At 42.9% G+C, this 19,925-nt stretch overlaps 1 protein-coding gene across 2 annotated transcripts in view; it reads left to right on the top strand.

Moving 5' to 3' along the window:
- The window catches only part of LOC139760259 (opioid-binding protein/cell adhesion molecule-like), a 249,044-nt gene that overhangs the window by 203,261 nt on the left and 25,858 nt on the right, over positions 1–19,925 (top strand). For both annotated transcript variants that reach the window (XM_071683195.1, XM_071683194.1), the window contains exons 4-5: positions 2,418–2,628; positions 17,609–17,767. In XM_071683195.1, coding sequence (XP_071539296.1) covers positions 2,418–2,628; positions 17,609–17,767 — 370 coding nt within the window. The remainder of the gene's footprint in view (positions 1–2,417; positions 2,629–17,608; positions 17,768–19,925) is intronic.

Genomic DNA, 19,925 nt, shown 5'->3' with positions numbered 1-19,925 from the left:
GAGAAGGGAGGCCAGGTGAGGATATTCCCTCAAAGGCCCAGTCCTCTGTTCTTAACGCTACCTCGCTAAGGCGGGAAATGGCGAATAGTTTAAAAATATATATATATATATATATATATATATATATATATATATATATATATATATATATATATATATATATATATATATATGCCATTCAAAGTCGCGAGACGTGAGGTTGAGTGTGTTGGCTGTGGGAGGGGAAGTTCACTCCTACTCTGCTGACATGATGTGTGAGAGAGAGAGAGAGAGAGAGAGAGAGAGAGAGAGAGAGAGAGAGAGAGAGAGAGAGAGAGAGAGAGAGAGAGAGAGAGAGAGAGAGAGAGAGAGACAGAGAGAGAGAGCGTGTTAGAAAATGGGAATCCGATTCCCTACGGGGAAGGGTGGAGGTGGGGGGGGGGGGGGATCAGAGGATATTATTATATAAGGAAGAGACTTTGTGAGCGTTTCTCGTGATCCCCTGACGGGCTTTGGCTCCGGATTCAGTAGCGGCGGCCGTAATGACCTCCCAGCATGAGGCAGAATGAGGTAAAGGAGGGAAAGGAGTAGTGAGGGGATGAGGAGCAGGGGTGGGGTGTGGGTGAGACGGGCCCAGGGTTAGTAAGGTAAGAGGATTACGGAGACGCACCGACGCATCGTCAGTGGGTCTCAACACATGATCGGGAGGAGGAGGGGAAGAGGCGTCTGCTGAAGAGGGTCGGGACGGCATGGGTTCGAATCCAGGGATCGGGCAGAAAGCCATATCCTAGGCGTTCATCACTCCTCTCTTGGTGTTGGTCGATATACCAGAACCTGGCAAAGGCTTGTATGTTGTGTTAAGAGACGGCGCACTGCGAATGTGAAGCTCTCTCTCCCAGTAAAACACAAAGAGTAATCACACACACACACACACACACACACACACACACACACACAGACACACACACGCGCGCACACACACCATCGGGAAGCTAAAGTATGACAAGAATTCTCTTATGTTTCAGGAGAATGTTCCAATAAGCGCGACTAATTTTGTACTAGTGGGGGAAGGAAGGTAAGGGGGGAGGTGGGAGAGGGGGAGGGAAGAAAGGGGGGAAAGGTGCCCTTTTGACCAACGTGTGACACGTTAATGTCGGAGGAAAACATCCCTATTTCACCATCTGAAATTTCCGAGAATAAGAGATTTAATGACGAAGACTTTCCCGACCTGTGGCGTGTAAGAAAATGTCGAGGTATTTCTCTAACTCTGGAATACAAGGAGAGTTAACTGGAAGCTGAGGTGGAGGTCGTGTGGGGAAGGGTAGGAGGGAGATGATGATGATGATGATATATATATATATATATATATATATATATATATATGACGGACGCAGTGAGTGAAGAGTCACCCTCAGCAAGGCTGCACCACAGGAGTGCAATCTCGCCGAGCAACGTCTCACTCCGGTGGAGCGAATCCTTTCCCTGCAGGACCCCTTATAGGAGAGGTCCAGGCGTTATACACATGTTACTTCCTGCTCTCGTCAGTGTTCATTTCAGCTGCACAGTCACTAGAGGACGACTTGTCAACTACACAGTCACCAGAGGACGACCTGTCAACTACACAGTCACCAGAGGACGACCTGTCAACTACACAGTCACCAGAGGACGACCTGTCAACTACACAGTCACCAGAGGACGACCTGCCAACTACACAGTCACCAGAGGACGACCTGTCAACTACACAGTCACCAGAGGACGACCTGTCAACTACACAGTCACCAGAGGACGACCTGTCAACTACACAGTCACCAGAGGACAACCTGTCAACTACACAGTCACCAGAGGACGACCTGTCAACTACACAGTCACCAGAGGACGACCTGTCAACTACACAGTCACCAGAGGACGACCTGTCAACTACACAGTCACCAGAGGACGACCTGTCAACTACACAGTCACCAGAGGACAACCTGTCAACTACACAGTCACCAGAGGACGACCTGTCAACTACACAGTCACCAGAGGACAACCTGTCAACTACACAGTCACCAGAGGACAACCTGTCTATTCCTATCTATATCAAGCAAACCCTGTCTATCGCAGTGCGTCGTTACTCTCCCAAGATGGAATGAAAGATTACGTATGTTATTCTACCACACGTGTGGTGGACTGGTAGATTATCATCACTTGCTATTGAAACTGGGAGGGAGAGCTGAGGGCATCCACTGGAAGCCCTTGATGACGGCCTAAGCGAGGGATAAGTAGTGTGCGTGTCCTAGTTTTGTGTGTGTGTGTGTGTGTGTGTGTGTGTGTGTGTGCGTGTACACACCCTTAATATGTTTCATTAACTATGCATTCATTCCCACATTCCCCCGCCCCCCCCTGCCCCCTCTCTTTCTCTCACCATCCCTAACCCTCTCCGTCTGTGCCTCCGTCAGGTAGCGTGGATCTACAAGGGAACCGGAGGCCGGACGGTGCTGACGGTGGCCACGAAGGTGATTACCAAGAACCCCAGGATCTCCACCACGCAGGAGGCCCAGGCTTCAGTCCTCACCGTCACCAACATCACCAAGAAGGACCAGGGGATCTATATGTGCCAGGTCAACACTAAGCCTGTGAGAAAACAGCTCGGCTACCTCAGGGTCGTGGGTAAGTGGCGAGTGTGTTCTCGAGGTAAAGAAGACGTCTGAATGTATCATTTAGGCAAGAGGACAGGTATGGGGGTAGGTGGTAGCTGTGTTCTCAAGCTAAAGGGGACATCTGGATATATCGTTTAGGTAAGGGGACGATTGAATGAATTTCTTTAAATGGAAAGAAACGTCTTCCTCTCTCTCTCTCTCTCTCTCTCTCTCTCTCTCTCTCTCTCTCTCTCTCTCTCTCTCTCTCTGTGCGTCGCTGTTGGGCTGGGGTGAGGGGATGGGGGGAGAGAGAATGATGCTATTTCGTGTGTGCCAGGGTGGCGACGAGAATGGATGAAGGCAGCAAGCGTGAGTGTAGGTGAGCAGCTAATTCTCTGGACCAGCAGGAATCAGAAGGGACTTTAAATTCCAGGTGGACGACCGTAGAGAAAACGGCGGCATTCAACTCTTGAGTGAGATTTATCCTTCCAATATACGAGTTTTGCGATACTTCTTAATAATAAAAGACTCTGCCTTCCCCTGACGCTGAGCCCAACATAATTCCCAATACTAGTAGAGTCAAAGTGACGCGACGTACCTCATCTTGTGAATGTGCTGTATGGTTTTAGTGTCTGGGTAGAAGGTATGTCGTTCCTCAGTGCATTGGTTCGGATCCCATCACGTGATCTCTTGAATGAAAGTCTGTGAAAACGGGATGACGGCACGTGGTCCTTTGTGCAGGTTTAGTGCACGAGGAAGTCAATTATACACATTCCTAATACATACTGAGAATCCAAACTTAACTTACAAGCACTTTTTTCAAATCCATGCACTGTCCCTCATTACTAGCGAAACAGGCTCAGAAAAACCTGAGTACTCACCCTCCTTTCGCAAACATACAAACAAGAACTAATCAAACTGACCATAAATGAACTACTGAGGCTTCTAGTAAACCCTAGTTACCATTCTAGTGGAGCAAGTGTTACCCCTAGAAACATCAAATCCTAGTACAGTTTCAACCCACACCTACCAGTGTTCCCACTGGCTTGAAACAGCTTTCCTTACAAGACTGGAACTTCCCACACAATCAGCTTAAACGTCGCCTTTCTTAAGGTAGCTATATTCTAGATTTCCCACTCGCCCTTTGGAAGATGTTCACGAGAACGCGAGTTCACTAGATGTGAACAAGTGAGCCTGATATATCTAGAGACGAAGTATCTAGCATATGTTATAGCCAGTGGACGAAAAGGATTACAGTCTCGTTCACCAACACCACACTCGAAAGGAGTCCATCTTTTTCCCCTGCTACTGGCTGTAGCGCAGCAGCCTTGGAGATGCAGAAACGCCATAAAAAAGGGCACTTGGGTTATATAATCAAAATAATATATTTCAGATCTATACGGTCAGATCTGAGGTCAAAGAATAAGCATAAATAATGATAAAAATACACAAAGGTAAATATATCTTTTTTTTTTTTTTTTTTGCTTTGTCGCTGTCTCCCGCGTTTGCGAGGTAGCGCAAGGAAACAGACGAAAGAAATGGCCCAACCCACCCCCATACACATGTATATACATACGTGGTATGTATATAAAAGATAAGAAATAGAAAATGTAGCGAGAGTTCTCCTACTCCAGCACTTGAACCGCTTGTGCCACACAAGCGTCCACAGAAGCTGCTGCAGAATCAAAAATAATTACGCTAAAAGCTTCAACTAAAAGGCTAACCCTCCGAGAGAGAGAATACTGAGGGTGAATTAATTCCAACCACCCCCTCGTTTTCTATATTGTTTATACATTCGTTTCCTACGTTGTATGCAAATACGTACAAATCTGACGTTTGAAAAAAAAAAAAAATATATATATATATATATATATATATATATATATATATATATATATATATATATATATATATATATATATATATGTGTGTGTGTGTGTGTGATGAAAATACTGCAAAACTTTTAAGCCAATCATTTTCCCATTTCCTGTACTTGTCTCTTATCATAAAATCCTACGTACGCATCGCGTACTGATTAAATGATACCAAATGAATCATAACGAAGCCCTTCCGATCTTGTATAGTGTGTGTGTGTGTGTGTGTGTGTGTTGGAACAGAGCCAGTGTAGGTGTCGAGGAGTTACGGTGGAGGTACGAAGGCAACAAACTTACTTGGCCAAACAAACAGTTCTGTTGACGTGTAGCGATGGAAACTCCTGACGTCTGTATCTCCAGCGAACAAACAGATTCGGTGAAGTGTTGTTGTCTGGCTGACAGTCAGCTGATGATGTACCTCCCTCCCCGACCAAAACCTGCCGGATGTGGAATTAATCATTAGTCTAAACACTGCAGAATAAATTCTAGCGGTTTGTGTGATACTGGTTTCATTAACTCGTAAGTAATAATTAATCTGTGTTAATTTGTAGGTTTAGAGTAAAATTTGCTATACTTTGAACACACCTTTTTTTTTTTTTCTATCTGTTGCGATGAGACGTGATGGTGTTTAATGAAAAAAAAAATTAATTGAAATAATAACACTAAAAATTTATGAATAAAACGAATGAAAAAAATTTGCTATATCAAATCAAATACACTTAAATACCTGCCTAGACCCATATCGATCTGTTCAGTACAAAATGTAAGGCGGACAACTGAAATTACTTCTAAAGCTTGTGCTGAATCTTACAAAGCTTGTGGCGGACTTCATAAAGCTTATGACGGATCTCATAAAGCTTATGAAGGACCTTATAAAGCGTGTGGTGGACATTACAAAGGTAAAGCTTGTGGTGGACCTTACAAAGCTTGAGCTGAGCCTCGTAAAGCTTGCAGGGGAACTCATAAATCTTGTGACAAACCTTTTAAAGCTTGTAATGGACCTTATGAATTTCCCAAATGTTTAAATTCTCTCTCTCTCTCTCTCTCTCTCTCCTCTCTCTCTCTCACCTGGGAGACCTGACCACACCTCCTCCCTAATACACTCGCTTCTCTTACCCGTGTCCAGTTTATAAGTCCGTCCACGCATCCGCTTGCCTGCATATAATTAGGTTCCTTATTCACACTTCCTCTCCAATCCCTGCATCCAATCACAGTCCCCCCCCTCACCTACCAATCACAGAGCCTGCTCAGTATATCCATCAGATCAACCCCACGTCCGAAGGGCCACACTTACATGTATATACAGGGAACATGCACAGGCTTGAAAATATTTTGAACACGTGGAAAAGGTGTTTCATTTTTTTCCACCAATTGGTGGTTAAAACTTGATCCTCAGTGGCCCTCGCAGCCGATCGGCGTGGAACCCAAATAACCAATTGACCAATTACAAGACCAGCCATCCATGCAATGAGTGCGGGTATTGGTCTTCGAAGGTGTGTTAACGACCCTGGCTGTCGATAGAAGCCTTACAAAGTTCATATAACCAGCTAAACAAGTCTCACTTTGCGTTCCTATGTCATCCACCCCAACGCCTCACATTCATATATACTTGTGACGGTTGTACAATTACCAAAAGTGTTTCTTTCGTCCCTAGCCAGAAAAAGTCAGCATAAAGATAATCACTGTCTCTTACATCAATCGACGAAATGACCCTTGAATACGACGGTATGACACCTTGAGTACGACGGTACGACTCTTGAACATATTTGCTTGGCATCTTGAGCACGACGGTACGACCCCTGAGCACGACGAAATGACTCTTGAACACGACAGCACGACACCTTGCGTACGACGGTACGACCCCCGAACACAACGATGGGTATAACAGCCTGGCATTTAGCCTTACGGACTGAGTTTCAGCGAACCAATGTTTGTAAAGCTGAAACAAAAGGCAGCAACCTGGGCCAAAGAGGGGAACTTGAGAACCACAGTAGTGCTAGCTCACTGCACAGCAAGCCGCTCTCACTAGCTCTCCCATTACCCTGGCGGGTACCACATACTGCTATTCAGAGAGAGAGAGAGAGAGAGTTGTTACTATACAAATAAGAATTAAAGATATACAGATCCATGCACATCACATGGCAACGCTCCCTCCCCGGACAGCTGTATAACACCTTAATGCATCGAGACAACGTTTAATCCAACACGATCATTTGTGCGCTTCTCTGGCGTTGGAAGAGCGGAGGATAATGACCCCTTTACATGCGGGTGTTAAAAATGCCAACCCATTTCCCGAAGATCGTGGGAATGACACTTGCGAAGTTTTAAAAGACAAACGACCATCAGGGAATGTCATATATCAGGGGCAGTGTGGAGGGGTCATATCCGCCAGGTATCTGTGATTGTGGCGTAATACCACATAAAAAATATAACAATTTATACAGCAGAAATGGGAGAACAGAGGTTAATGTTTTTATGAAGTAGATCTATCAGGGTTTGGGTTAGGAAATGGAGAGAGAGAGAGAGAGAGAGAGAGAGAGAGAGAGAGAGAGAGAGAGAGAGAGAGAGAGAATGTTCACCCCCTTGAACATAACAGCATGATTCTTGAGCCCGATGGTACGGTCCTTGAACACGACGACACGACCCTTGAACATGAAGGTACGATCCTTGAGCACGAGGGTATACGACCCTTGAGCACGGCGGTACGAACTTTAAGCAAGATGGTACGATTTTTGAGTACCAGGGTTCGACCCTTAGGTATATAGCCCCATGGCCTTTAGACCTGACCTTTAAGTCAGGATTCATTAGGTTTGCTTTCCTACACCACACTAATCTACGTTTCTGATATCTACCTCTACCTCTACCGAAAGAAGCCAAGTGCAATGGTTTGTTAGTTCTTCTATCCTTCATCATCTCAAGGATCGTCCATCGTACTCAAAGGCCGTCAAGTCGTGCGAAAGGATCGAACTATCGTGTTCAGGAGTCGTTCTGTCGTGCGTAAGGGGTTATGGTAACATGTTAGAAGGTCGTAGCGCCGTGCTCAAGGGTCGTAGTAACATGTAAAGGGTCGTTCCGTCGTGCGTAAGGGTCGTAGGTAACATGTTTAAAGAGTCGTTCCGTCGTGCGCAAGGGTTGTGGTAACATAAAGGGTCGTAGCGTCGTGCTCAAGGGTCGTACCGACGTGTTCTGCGTGTTAAATCTCCGGAGCCGGATGTAAACAAGTGCGGATTGTCCCCTGGCTGCAACAGCCTAACCTAACCTTGGGATCAACAATTATAAATACTTCCTTCTCTTCCACTATGTCAATTTCCAGCCACTTACGCTCGTATAACTACCGATTAAAGACACCAAGGGATATTTAAGCTTATGAAATAATAGATAAGTTATGATTTCCTGGAAGCATTCAACAGATACAAACATTTGAGACAAAAGCGAATATTCTATTTAAAGAGCCAAACAGCCTTGTTTGTCAACATGTATTTATCTTGCGTAATCCTTTAAATTACCTTTTAAAATCAACAACAGTCCCTATATTAATCAATTAATAAACTAATGATAAGAATACATAACAATAAATTATGATATTACTAAACATTAGTTTAAATGAAAACATTGATATTTAACTCCAGATAATTATCATTCGAAAAAGGCAGTCATTCTATCAAAATCACAGAGATGGTACTTACCATCTTTTGCTTAATTAAAGCATTTAAAGCTAATCGTCCTATGTATCAATATAATCTAACAAAATGTTCGAAATTCTGGCACAAAAGATAAAAATACTAGAGTGAAGCAGGTGTCGACATCCCTCCTTAACGCCAACCTACCCACTGTCGTCCAGGCAACCAGCGGTTTCCCGCTTTGACAGCGGAACGTCGACTTGATTATTCACATGACTTATTTATAATACAGCCAGCAAATTTCTTTGTCATTTTCAGTAACAAGAATACATTAATATTTTTTAATCATCATATGATATATCTACGCATCAAATTAGCATTTAGATAAAAGGAAACCAATATGATACGTACCGAACATTAATGCAAATATCAATCGAAGAAAAAGTGATTGTTTTACTCCACTTATCCCTTGTATCAGTACAAGTATAGTTAAGGCTGGGAATTCTGACAGAAAAATAAGTAAATGAATGATAAAACGATGCGAGGCTCAGCATTTTCGACGCTGAAAATTCCCACCAACTGTTGTAAGGCGGCGGCCAGAGGATTTCCTCCCCAAGCTGCAAAACGTCGACTTGACTTTTATTTTTATTTTTTCGTATACCAGTTTCTCTTCGCCTTTTTCTCCGGCCAGAGCGTATTAGACTGTTTTAATGTGATTTATTAATATATATATATATATATATATATATATATATATTCAGTGAGATCGCTGTTTCATTAAACTGTGTAGATACGGAATTTCGAGAGTAAATTTGAATGTCTCTCTGCAATTAACCCGCAGTGCAAGTGCTTGTTCCATCGCCATAAGAGTCAGAATTAGGATTTAAATCAGTGACTTTCCCCTCACCTTATGTTCATACTGCCCTCTCATATTCGCACGACCACTTGGTCTGTTCCTCTTAATTTAACTGTTCTTCACCCTCACTTTCACTCACATTTTCAGTTCATTGCTGCAATGAATATAATTTTCTCGCCTTAGTGTTTCTCTGTTCTCGCAAGTCTCTTCCTGTTTCTCCTCTTATTGTCTCTTCTCTAATGTTGTACTATTCGCTAAGGTTTCTACCTCGCTAACTTTTATGCTTCCTGTAGGAATACTCGCTGACATTTTCTTTTCCCCCCATCTTGTAACACTGTTCGCTAACTTTTTTTTTTCCTCCACTCCCTTGCTAACTTAGGCACTACTAGCTAACATTACTCCCTTTTTGTTTCTTAGCGTTACTCGCTGCCTTTCCCCCCCTCATGTTATCCATCCCAGAATACTATCCATCACACGTTATCCATTCCACATATCCATTCACCTCAGTTCCCCTTCGAGCACGACAGCACGACCCTTGTCTACGAAGGTACGACCCTCGAGCACGATGGTTCGACCCGTGTGAGACACAGTACGACCCTTGAGCACGGCAATACGACCCTAGGGTAGGATTATATGGCCCTTGAGGACGATGGTACGACCCTTTAGCACATCGGCACGACCCCTGACTATGTCTTGAAGGTCGTGCCATCGCGCTCAGCGGTCGCATCGAAGGGTCGTACCATCATCTTCAGGGGTCGTACCATCGTACTCCAAAAGAGAGGACAAGAGTGAATGGGGCTGGTTAACCCCTTGTTATGATCTCCACCCAACCACTTCCAGGCTACAGAAAAGTCTTCCTTGGAGTAATCATAAGTGAGGTAGGTCCTCCTCCATACGACTGATGCAAGCACAGCCCACATTAATGAACTCCGGACTGATTGAATGCCTAACAGTTCGCTAAGGTCTGTCACATCACAGGGAAGGAATGAGAATCACATCTCTTCTTGACCAGTAGTCCTGGTGTCGCCATATGTTTAACCTTCTTAGATCCTAATGAGATCATCTAACACTTTAAAGTAGAATCATTAAATCATTTTAACCCAGGGGCTGCTGCTGCTCGCTCTCTCTCTCTCTCTCACACACACACACACACATCACAACAGCCGGGAGATCAGATCAGTATCCAATACATTATTACTGGTGGCCAATATGAACCCACAGATGGGGAATCCATCGCACAGTATTTGATTGAAGAGATCAACTTCAGTGCCAATCTGACATGAAATCAAAATATAACGAAAATAACTATACATATATATATATATATATATATATATGGAAGGCGTCTGTCTTATTCTGCAGTAGGGTTTGATCAAATCCAATTTACAAATGAAAATGTAAATGAATGTAAGCTACTTTCGTAATAAATAACCTGTTAATATTCTTATACGAGACAAGCACATTCCTTATGTTCCACTGTAAACACAACATAAGAAATTATATTTCCTATTTAATTCTTTAAAACTAGTTTTGCAATCCCTGTAAATATGTAAATGTTATGATGGGTATGTAAATGGCATCGGAGACTCAAAACTACCAAAGGAACGTCACTGTCTATCATATCAATAGATAGAGGAGGTCAACAAGGATTAGATAAGATAAAGGAAAAAATAAAGAAACTGAAAGATTGAGGGAAGAAGGGATTTAGCCGATCAAATGAACGCGACTGGACGTGATTGAAGACATAATTGAATATTGAAAGAAAGGAATATTGAATTACGACACAGAGGAATGGAATAAAGGGAGAAATTGAAGGGGAAATGGGATAACTCAGGGATAGAAGAGATGGGAGTGAAACGAAAGTAATTTACATGGGGGTGAGTTAAGAGGGAACTTATTGATGATGTATTGTGATGATTCATGAACCAAAATATACGAAGATGATGATAACAGACGTAGTGAAGATAACAAAATATGTTGAATACAGGAAGATAATACAGTAGATTGATACAGGAGAATAACAGATGAAGATTATATCAGATATCAATTCAAGAAAATAATGAAAACTTAATTATATGATAAATCAAGATATCAATTCTAGCAAATAAAACAAAAATAAATGAAAGATAAATCAAGATATCATATCAAGATACTAAGTCAATATGAATAAAGATAACAATGAGGATAAGATTCAATAAACATATCAAGATAATGGATCACAAAGATAAAAAGATATGAAAATAATAATCAAAATGATAGAATATGATCGATATAATTAGACAATAAATCAAGATAAACTTTCCAGAGGAATAACTTAGAAACACACAGACACAGACACAGACACACACACACACACACACACACACACACACACACACACACAAAACGTCATATGAAAGCAATCAAAATACAGAGAATAAAAAAAAACAGGTTCAGAAAACTGATGAACAGATAGGATATCTGAACAAGAGAATGACGAAGGAGAGACATTCATAACGAAGGAAAGAGAGACACCAGGATAGAAGGTAAGAGATAACAACCCCCCTACCCCACCTCACCCCACCCAACCCCACCCCACCTCACTCCACCTCACCGCCCTCACTCCCACAACCCCACTCTTCCTAGTGATAAGGAAAGATGGAGCGGAGGACATACTCCATCACAAGGAGGGAGGGCGATCCATCAGCGTCCCAGCCATGAAGGAGGGAGAGAGAGAGAGAGAGAGAGAGAGAGAGAGAGAGAGAGAGAGAGAGAGAGAGAGAGAGAGAGAGAGAGAGAGAGAGAGAGAGAGAGAGAGACTCATTAGGGGAAACATGATACGATTAAAGAGAGAGAGAGGTAAAAAAAAAGCGATTACGAAGAAGGAATAGATAACGGTAATGAGATTAAAAAATATATATTTACAATGGTGATCCAATATGTAGCAGGAAACAATAAACTTACGATGCTAAATAATAGACGTAAACTTGTCAATGTGAGGACCTGAAAATCTGGGAAGAGCGGGCTTGAGAGAGAGAGAGAGAGAGAGAGAGAGAGAGAGAGAGAGAGAGAGAGAGAGAGAGAGAGAGAGAGAGAGAGAGAGAGAGAGAGAGAGAGAGAGAGAGCTGGTGGGGAGCTGAGCAGAGAGAGGTCTAGGGAGACCTGAGCTGAGAGAGATCTGGGGAGACCTGAGCTGGGAGAGATATTTGGAGAGCTGAGTTAAGAGAGATATGGTGGAAGGCTAGACTCAGTGAGATCAGGGAAGAGCTGAGCTAAGAGAGATCAGGGGAGCTGAACACATAAATCAGGGGGACAGCTGAGCTCAGAGAGATCTGGGTCGAGCTCACTGAGATAAGGAAATGAGGGCGACGTAACTCAACAGAGTTGGATCATGAAAAAAAAATGTCTGTAAGTGGAAGATAAATGCACAACAGATTGATGAAAGAGGGGGGGTGCTATTGAGTTAATGCAGAGTGGAGGGGTGGGTAATGGGGGGAAATTATAGGAAAATGGAATAAAGGGAGAATCAAAAGGAAAGGGGAGTGGAGGAGGGGAATAAGCGTGGGAATAAGAGAGAGGGGAGAATAACATGCAATGATCTTGCAAATGCATAGGATGATCGAGGGGAAAGATCTCAAAGGGCAATATATATACACTTGTTTCCTAAGGTGGGTGAGGTAACTGTGAATAGAAATGATCATTATTACTATCATTATCATCATTATCATTACTGTGATTATCATTATGATTACTATCATCATTATCAATTATCATTATTACTATCATTAGCATCATTATCATTACTGTAATTATCATTATGATTACTATTATCATTATCAATTATCATTATTACTATCATTAGCATCATTATCATTATTGTAATTATCATTATGATTACTATTATCATTATCAATTATCATTTCTATTATAGTGTCCACACACACACACACACACTGATTCCCTCAGTAGCCACACAAGCTTGAGCACAGGGAAAGTTATGTCGAGCAAATGTTGAACGAATGTCGAGCAGATGTCGAGCGTGGGGGAACACCTCCTACACCAGGGTAATATTGCCGCCTCCCTTCCTCCCTCCCTCCAGTGCAAACACAGGTCGACTGGCGTGCAAACAGAAGCGGCTGATCGGCCGTGACTCACAATATTGTTCTGTCCTCACTCACTGTACACCAGTACTCACCATTGTGTAGCAAATACTCACCACTGTAAAGCAAATACTCACCATTGTGTAGCAAATACTCACCACTGTAAAGCAAATACTCACCATTGTGTAGCAAATACTCACCACTGTAAAGCAAGTGCTCACTACTGTAAAGCAAATACTCACCACTGTGAAGCAAGTGCTCACCACTGTGAAGCAAGTGCTCACCACTGTAAAGCAAATACTCACCACTGTGAAGCAAATACTCGCTACTGTGCAGCAAATACTTACCACTGTGTAACAATTACTCACCACTGTGAAGTAGATACTCACCAGTGTCCAGCAAGTGCTCACCACTGTGTAGCAAATATTCACCACTGTGTAGCAAATACTCTCACCACTGTATAGCAGTACTCATACTATATAGCAATTCTCATCTCTGTACAGTTCTACTCACTACAGTGTAAGAATATTCACTACTGTATATAGCAATAGTTACCACTGTATGGTAATGCTCACTATAGTAATAACTTACTACAGTACAGCGGCACTCACTGTACTGTATAGCAATAATCACTCTAATGTAAAGCATTACTCACCACTGTATAGCAATACTCACTGCACTGTATAGCATTACACACCACTGCACAACATTACTCACTCGGGGTGAGGCCACATTTATCTAGTGGTCAAGACCGTTATACGCTAGGGATGGCATCATGGTTCTCTAGGGGCGAGACAAGTGGGGTGAGACCACGGTCTCTAGAGGCGAGACAGATGTTCTTTACTGAAGAAACCACTGCTTTTACAGGGTAAAGTATCGTACGCAGTGGGGTGGGACCTCTGATCTCCAACGTAAAAACTTTCGTTCTCTAAGTTCTCTAAGAATAAGCAACGTTCTCTAACCAACAAAGCACTTTTCTCTAAGAACAGAGACCACTGTTCTTTAAGAATGAGACCACTGTTCTTTAAGTTCTCTAACAATTTGAGCATAATTCTCCATGAATAGAGTATAAGAACATCGTTCTCTAAGGGTAAGGCTCCAGTCCCAGGGATAAATCTGATGTATTCCACGGGATTAAATCAAACTAGACGAAAGACAGAAGTGTAGTCATCAAGGAGGGACGAGGGAAAAATGCTGCTCAAGGGACTTAACCAATGATATAGTGGTAAATCCCTGACTGAAGGGTTTAACATGGGAGTACGTGGGAAGGACAGATAACAGGAGACCTGATGGTCCATGACGAGGTTATCTGCTGGAGGACAGTACATGGGAAGGACAGATAGCAGGAGGCCTGATGGTCCATGACGAGGTTATCTGCTGGAGGACAGTACATGGGAAGGACAGATAACAGGACGCCTGATGGTCCATGACGAGGTTATCTGCTGGAGGACAGTACATGGGAAGGACAGATAACAGGAGACCTGATGGCCCATGACGAGGTTATCTGCTGGAGGACAGTAAATGGGAAGGACAGATAACAGGAGACCTGATGGTCCATGACGAGGTTATCTGCTGGAGGACAGTACACGGGAAGGACAGATAACAGGAGGCCTGATGGTCCATGACGAGGTTATCTGCTGGAGGACAGTACATGGGAAGGACAGATAACAGGAGACCTGATGGTCCATGACGAGGTTATCTGCTGGAGGACAGTACATGGGAAGGACAGATAACAGGACGCTTGATGGTCCATGACGAGGTTATCTGCTGGAGGACACTACATGGGAAGGACAGATAACAGGAGACCTGATGGTCCATGACGAGGTTATCTGCTGGAGGACAGTATATGGGAAGGACAGATAACAGGAGACCTGATGGTCCATGACGAGGTTATCTGCTGGAGGACAGGACATGGGAAGGACAGATGACAGGAGACCTGATGGTCCATGACGAGGTTATCTGCTGGAGGACAGGACATGGGAAGGACAGATGACAGGAGACACAATAGTCCATGACGAGGGTATCTGCTTCTTAAGCTAATTTGCGACAGATAATGGATTTCAAAATAGGTATTAAAGACGAATCCCCTTATCTAAAGGTTCAATTGGTAATCAAGAGGGCGAATTACCTTACGTGAGGGATTAATGGGCAGTCAGAGACGATTTCTTCCCATTTAAGGACTTAATGGATACTCAAAGGGGCGAATCATGCTAAAACAAGGGCCTTACTTAAGGGGTTGATAGTAGAAAATCAAAGAGGCACATGGCTTCGTGTGAAGGATCAAGGGGTAGAGAGCAACCAACTGAACTGCAACAGATTTTGAGGTAAACAGTGATGGAGGAAAGAGGGGGGAGGAGGGTGAGTGAGGGGAGGGCTTAAGACAGTATGGAGAGACAGATGAAGGGATTACGGTGAGAGCAGCGGTCTCTGGGAGAGCTGGGTGAGAGGTCTGGGAGAGCTAGATGAGAGCTGTGGTGCAGTGAGTAGCTGGGTGACAGGTGGTGTCGTCTGAGAGAAATGGGTGAGAGGTCTAGCAGAGCTGGGTGAAAAGGTGGTGTCGTCTGGGATATATGGGTGAGAAGAGAGGCAGTGATGGGTGAGAGTTGGGAAGAGAAAGTGAGAGTGAAAATGTGTCCCCGGACTGTGTTGGGAGAGAGTGAACCGGTATTTCGAGAGAGATGTCGGAAAGTGAGAGTGATAGGGAGAGGCAGAATATGTTGGGGAAGTTGGGAGTGAGAGGGAGTTACTGGGAGAGCTGGAGGAAGTTGGGAGAGGCGGAGGAACTCTGGAAAGTGCTGGAGGAAGTTTAGAGAGTGAGGAAATCACCAAGAGTGTTGGAGGAGGCTTTGGAGTGTCAAGGAAATCCTGGGTGTATTTGGAGGAAAGAGTTAATGAGTGACATCTTGACTGGAGGAGTGTTGGAGGAATTTGGAGGATGAGGGAGAGAATTGGACAACTGAAGAAGAAGAAGAAGAACAGGAGGAGGAGGAGGAGGAGGAGGAGGAAAGAGAGCAGGATGAAAGAAGAGAGGAAAAGAAATATATCTCTCATTCTTAAAGATTGAAGGAACCGCTTGACTGATACAATGGTATCTGCGGCAACCACATGCAGAGAGAGAGAGAGAGAGAGAGAGAGAGAGAGAGAGAGAGAGAGAGAGAGAGAGAGAGAGAGAGAGAGAGAGAGTACCACTCTCTCTTTCTCCCACAAAAGACACGATAAACTCTACAGGATACACAGACGAATCCCTGAACCATCGCCAAACGGACAGGCGGAAGGCGAGTGAAATGGCAGAGAATAGTTTTCCATCGAGGAGGAGAGGGAAGGTGGTAAGAGCAGGGGAGGGAGAGGAGAGAGAGTGGGAGAGAGAGGAGGACTGACGGGAGGTAGGAGATAAGAGAGAAGACTCGACAGTGAAGTGAGCGGGCGAACTGAAGGAACAGACAGGCGTAAAATGGTTAGTGATAAAATATATTGATAGTATAGGAAAGGAGAGGAAAGAATATATATATATATATATATATATATATATATATATATATATATATATATATATATATATATATATATATATATATATATATATATATATAAATATATATTCTTTCTTCTTTCAAACTATTTGCCATTTCCCGCGTCAGCGAGGTAGCGCTAAGAACAGAGGACTGGGCCTTTGAGGGAATGTCCTCACCTGGCCCCCTTCTCTGTTCCTTCTTTTGGAAAAAAAAAAAAAGGATCACAATTTTACGCGTGATCAAGATATTCCTATAAGTCCACAGGGAAAATGAAACACGACAAGTTCCCAAGTGCACTTTCGTGTAATAATCACATCATCTGGGGAGATATAAGAAAGAAATATAACAGTCAGTTGCGTTTACATTCCTATGATCCCTGAAACCATCTGTCATAACTACAATACAAATGGTTCAAAGACCAGATATTTTTCTTCCCACGTTGAAAATCAAAACCAATAAATCGAAATCGTCAAACGACCCACGATTTCCTCATCTGGTGATTAACCTTTGGCCTTGTATGTGGTGGTGGGGGCGGTGGTGCGAGGAGGAGGGGGAAATTTAAGGTTGTGGTTGAGGGCGTGAGTAAGTGTCTGGAGTCCACCTGCACTTTGTCTCTCAGGGTCTCATCAGGTAAAGTGGACCAGCGGGACGGGGAGGCCATATATTCAACAACACCACCCCCTCCCTCACGTGTATCTTTAACGTATTGGCTTCATGGATCTATTCCTCCCTTGGTAGTTTATGAACGTGGCTGATTCCTGCCTCCCTGTGTCCTCACCCACAGTGTGTGTGTGTGTGTGTGTGTAGTGGTTAGTATGATGGGTGTGGATAGGATGAGATAAGGGGAGATATTTGGTGTTAGATACGATATTCTGATCTCTCTCTCTCATTCTCTCTCTCTCTCTCTCTCTCTCTCTCTCTCTCTCTCTCTCTCTCTCTCTCTCTCCTCAACTCAACTAAATCCAAACCATCAACTTAATCAAACGTATTCAATTTCCCCTAACCCCCCCCCCCCTCTCCTTTCCCTTGTTCTCTATCCCTATCCCTTTTTCTCTCTCCCCCCAAAACAGTTCCGCCCAAGATTGATGACGCCACAAGCAGCAGTGACGTCACGGTGAATGAGGGAAGTGACGTAATGATGACGTGTGACGCCCGGGGGGACCCCCACCCCTTAATACGATGGATAAGAGAAGACAGCAGAAGATTCACCGTCAATTCTTCAGCAAATGGTGAGTCAGTGAATAAATGTAGAGACTCACTGAATAATGGCGAGTCAGTGAATAAATGTAGAGACACTGAATAATAGTGAGTCAGTGAATAAATGTAGAGACTCACTGAATAATGGCGAGTCAGTGAATAAATGTAGAGACTCACTGAATAATGGCGAGTCAGTGAATAAATGTAGAGACTCACTGAATGACGACCAGAGACCAACAGGATGATGTATCTTCAAACGACTTGAGTCAGTTTAGATTATCTGTTTGTAATGCACAATTATCGAGTCTAGTAACTGGATTATCATGAAGCATAAGTTAGATTATGAACAATCATGTGAAGAACTCCTAATAGTTACTAAAATATTAAGGAATTCATAGAAGAAATAGTTAAAAAATTAGTTAATAAACTATCATGTGTTCTACGTAACTACTTGAGCATAATAATATAGAGTTAGACGATATAGATAACATAGAATCGATCTAATATAGATTCTTTTATTTGAAGATTTAGCACTCCAATTTTTCATCCAATGTTTCCAACAGTACAATGAAATTCTGGTCTGCATTCATGTGTGTATCTATCTTTCAACAGAATAGATATTATTCTGTATTCCTTTATGTATCATCTCTCTAAAATCACAGTTAATAGATTTAATTCTGTATCTATGTTTAGATTATACGTCCACAAGTACAATACATAGATTTGATTTTGTATTTATATGTATATTATCCTTTCAAAAGTACAATACATAAATTTGATTCTGTAATCATGTGTATATCATCCTTTCAATAATATGATACATAACTTTAAGTCTGTATCCACTGTGTATTTTATCCTCTAAAACTACAATACGTAAATTCTATTCTGTATTTGTAAGGGTGGAAACTGCGAGCCTCAAGTGTTACGATAGTTTTTGAAATTCCTGAAAACAAGAGGGAGAAAAAATGGATATTTTTCCGTGATCTCTCTCTCTCTCTCTCTCTCTCTCTCTCTCTCTCTCTCTCTCTCTCTCTCTCTCTCTCTCTCTCTCTCTCTCTCCCCGGAGGACGTGTTCTTCCTCCTGAAAGTACCAGAGATCTGAACAAGATCACCAGGATCAAAACAGAGGAATATAAGACGTCGGGAAATACTTCAAGGAAAGGAATTCTATCACACACACACACACACACAAACACACACAAACACACAACACACACACACACACACACACACACACACACACACACACACACACACTACAACACTGGTGGATAGATGGACTAAACTGAACAAGTAAACATAAATTGTAGGCACAGCCTACAAATATTGACAAGTTTGTTTGATGTCCCAGTCAGGTGAACACATAGGGCCTGACGGCTCCCAGTGCACAAATAGATAATTCCACACACACACACACAGGCACTTGCATCAGGAGATTACCTCCCGACCACTATCTGTCTCCGCACATTAGGAGTGAAATAGGTAAATAAACATATTGCATGAACTGAACTTAACGTTTTCGACGAACTTCAAAGTGATATACACGCCTTACACGCCCACTCAGTATTATGGACGTTCCATAAATCTTACAAAGATTAAACTTGCTTTGGTCACTAAAGAAGCTTAAAAACTAAACGGGAACACATGGGAAAGCCAGACAACAGTGAAACAGATGGTTTATGACGAGGTTATCTGCTGGAGGACAGCACATGGTAAAGCCAGATAACAGAAGAACTGATGGTCTATAACGAGGTTATCTGCTGGAGGACATAAATGTAGTCAGGACCATAAAGGAAAAGGCTTCTCCCCATCCACACCTCCCTCCGGCATATCAGTCAACAGGTAAACAGTTATAGAGAAACACCATGTAATGCAGAGAGAATCTACTGCCGACGAAATTCTATAGGAAAGAATCATTGGAAAACACATTCCGATCAAATTATAAAAATGTGTTCCATCAAAAAAAAGAAGAAAAAAAAACTGATCTAAATACACAGCTTCTGTTCCAGCTAGGAAAAGACAAAAGGTGAAGATGATGGTACACAGTGATATGAGGTGAGGCTGAACCCATTTCTCCTCACGGCCTTGACCAGCAGTGAACAATTCCACATACAGGATCCACCAGACCTTACCTAACATGATCCTTTGCCTATAGAAGGCCCGTATTGACCCACTTCCCTGACTGATATA

Source organism: Panulirus ornatus, chromosome 36 (genome assembly GCF_036320965.1).
Source record: "Panulirus ornatus isolate Po-2019 chromosome 36, ASM3632096v1, whole genome shotgun sequence".
In the NCBI taxonomy this organism is placed as follows: Eukaryota; Metazoa; Arthropoda; class Malacostraca; order Decapoda; family Palinuridae; genus Panulirus; species Panulirus ornatus.
This window is presented reverse-complemented; position numbering and strand designations above follow the sequence as displayed.